The 1,756-nt window shown below is 40.4% G+C and overlaps 1 protein-coding gene across 1 annotated transcript; it reads left to right on the top strand.

Moving 5' to 3' along the window:
- The first annotated feature begins 2 nt into the window (after positions 1 to 2).
- Positions 3 to 752, top strand: LOC102832107 (olfactory receptor 18-like). The gene has a single exon (XM_006877418.1). It carries the CDS (start codon positions 3 to 5, stop codon positions 750 to 752), a length of 750 nt encoding a protein of 249 aa, XP_006877480.1.
- Positions 753 to 1,756: the final 1,004 nt, after the last annotated feature.

Raw genomic sequence — 1,756 nt, 5'->3', positions numbered from 1 at the left:
CTATGTACTTCTTCCTCTCTAACTTGTCTTTGGCTGACATTGGTTTCACCTCTGCCACGATCCCAAAGATGCTTCTGGATATCCACACACACCACAGAATCATCTCCTATGTCGACTGCCTGATTCAGTTGTCATTTTTCGGTTTTTTTGGATGTATAGACAACCTACTCCTTACAGTGATGGCTTATGACCGATTTGTGGCCATCTGTCACCCACTTCACTACCCAGTTATTATGAACCCTTACCTCTGTGGCTTGCTAGTTTTGGTGTCTTGTTTTCTCAGCCTCTTGAACTCCCAGCTGCACTGTTTGATGGTGTCACAACTTACCTTTTGCCCAGAAGTGCAAATTCCTCAGTTTTTCTGTGACCCTTCTGTACTCCTCAACCTTGCCTGTTCTGGCACCATCATCAAAAATATTCTAGTCTATTGTATTGCTGCCATTCTTGGTGGTGGTCCAATCTCAGGGATCCTTTTCTCTTACACAAGAATTGTTTCCTCTATACTAAGAATCCCTTCATCCGATGGCAAGTATAAAGCCTTTTCTACCTGCAGCTCTCATCTGTCAGTTGTTTTCCTATTTTATGGAACAGGTATGGGTGTGTACCTGAGTTCAGTTATCTCCCCTTCTCTCAGGAGTGGTGCAGTAGCTTCAGTGATGTACTGTGTGGTCACACCCATGCTGAACCCTTTCATCTACAGCCTGAGGAACAGGGATATCAAGAAGGCCTTGCAGACGTTCCTCAGCATATGAGAATAATATCAATATCAGTACAGTCTAATGTCTATGCATAAGAATAGGCAAAAAAATCATTGTTGTGGAACTGAAATGCATGCCCCTTGGGTCCCATAATTCTTGTTGCTTTCTTTGTTTTCATTGATGCTTCAATTCAAATATTTTTCATTTGCCCTATTTGTGGGGAAGAGGACTGGAGGGTTTCTTCTGTGGTACTCTCTAATATATGCCCATTTGAGTTCTAGGAGTCCTGGTTTAGCATTGTAAGCACTGGACAGCAAGGTTGGGTTGAACCACAAAATTGGCAGTTGAAACCCAGAAGTCACTCTTTAGAAACTCTATACAGGGTCGCTATAAATCAAAACTGGTTTATCCAACATTTAACAACAAAAACACTTGAGTTCTATGCTACCTATAGAGCTTTCTGTGTTTGTCATCTATGACTCAGGCATACTGATGAAATGCACAACTTTCCTGAAATAAAAAGTACAATCAACCCCCCTTCCAACAGTTCATGTCAATTATTGATGCACCGTTTCATCACTTTATCAATTTATGAAATTTAGGTGTAACAAGCTTGTTATTAGTCATTAAACTAGGCTTCTTATTGGAACCAATTAGTAAACATTAAAAATATTCATGCCTGCAGAAAAAAACCAGAGTTTCTGATTTATTTAGAGTGGTGAGTAGGAAGGTTTTATTTTAAATTACATTTGTAGGTACTTTGTTGTTGTTAAGTGCCGTCAAGTCAGCTCCAACCCATAGCCACCCTGTATAGGGTTTCTTCAAAGTGGTAGCATCAATGGGCTTATGCGTGGCAATAGTAGTGAGGTTAGCCCAGGATTGGGCAGTGTTTCATTCATTGGTACTGACTCAAGGGCACCTAACAATAACAACAACAATTTTCCTAGGTTCATAATTTGTAGATTCTATATGCTGAGCAAATAATACGAGAAGCTGGGTTCTATGAAGAAAAACGTGGCATCAGGATTGGAGGAAGACTCATTAACAACCTGCGATAT

Source organism: Chrysochloris asiatica, unplaced genomic scaffold, assembly GCF_000296735.1.
Source record: "Chrysochloris asiatica unplaced genomic scaffold, ChrAsi1.0 scaffold00493, whole genome shotgun sequence".
NCBI lineage: Eukaryota > Metazoa > Chordata > Mammalia > Afrosoricida > Chrysochloridae > Chrysochloris > Chrysochloris asiatica.
This window is presented reverse-complemented; position numbering and strand designations above follow the sequence as displayed.

Coding starts and splice junctions, on each gene's coding strand:
- LOC102832107 (XM_006877418.1), top strand. CDS start 3: ATGTACTTCTTCCTCTCTAACTTGTCTTTGGCTGACATTGGTTTCACC.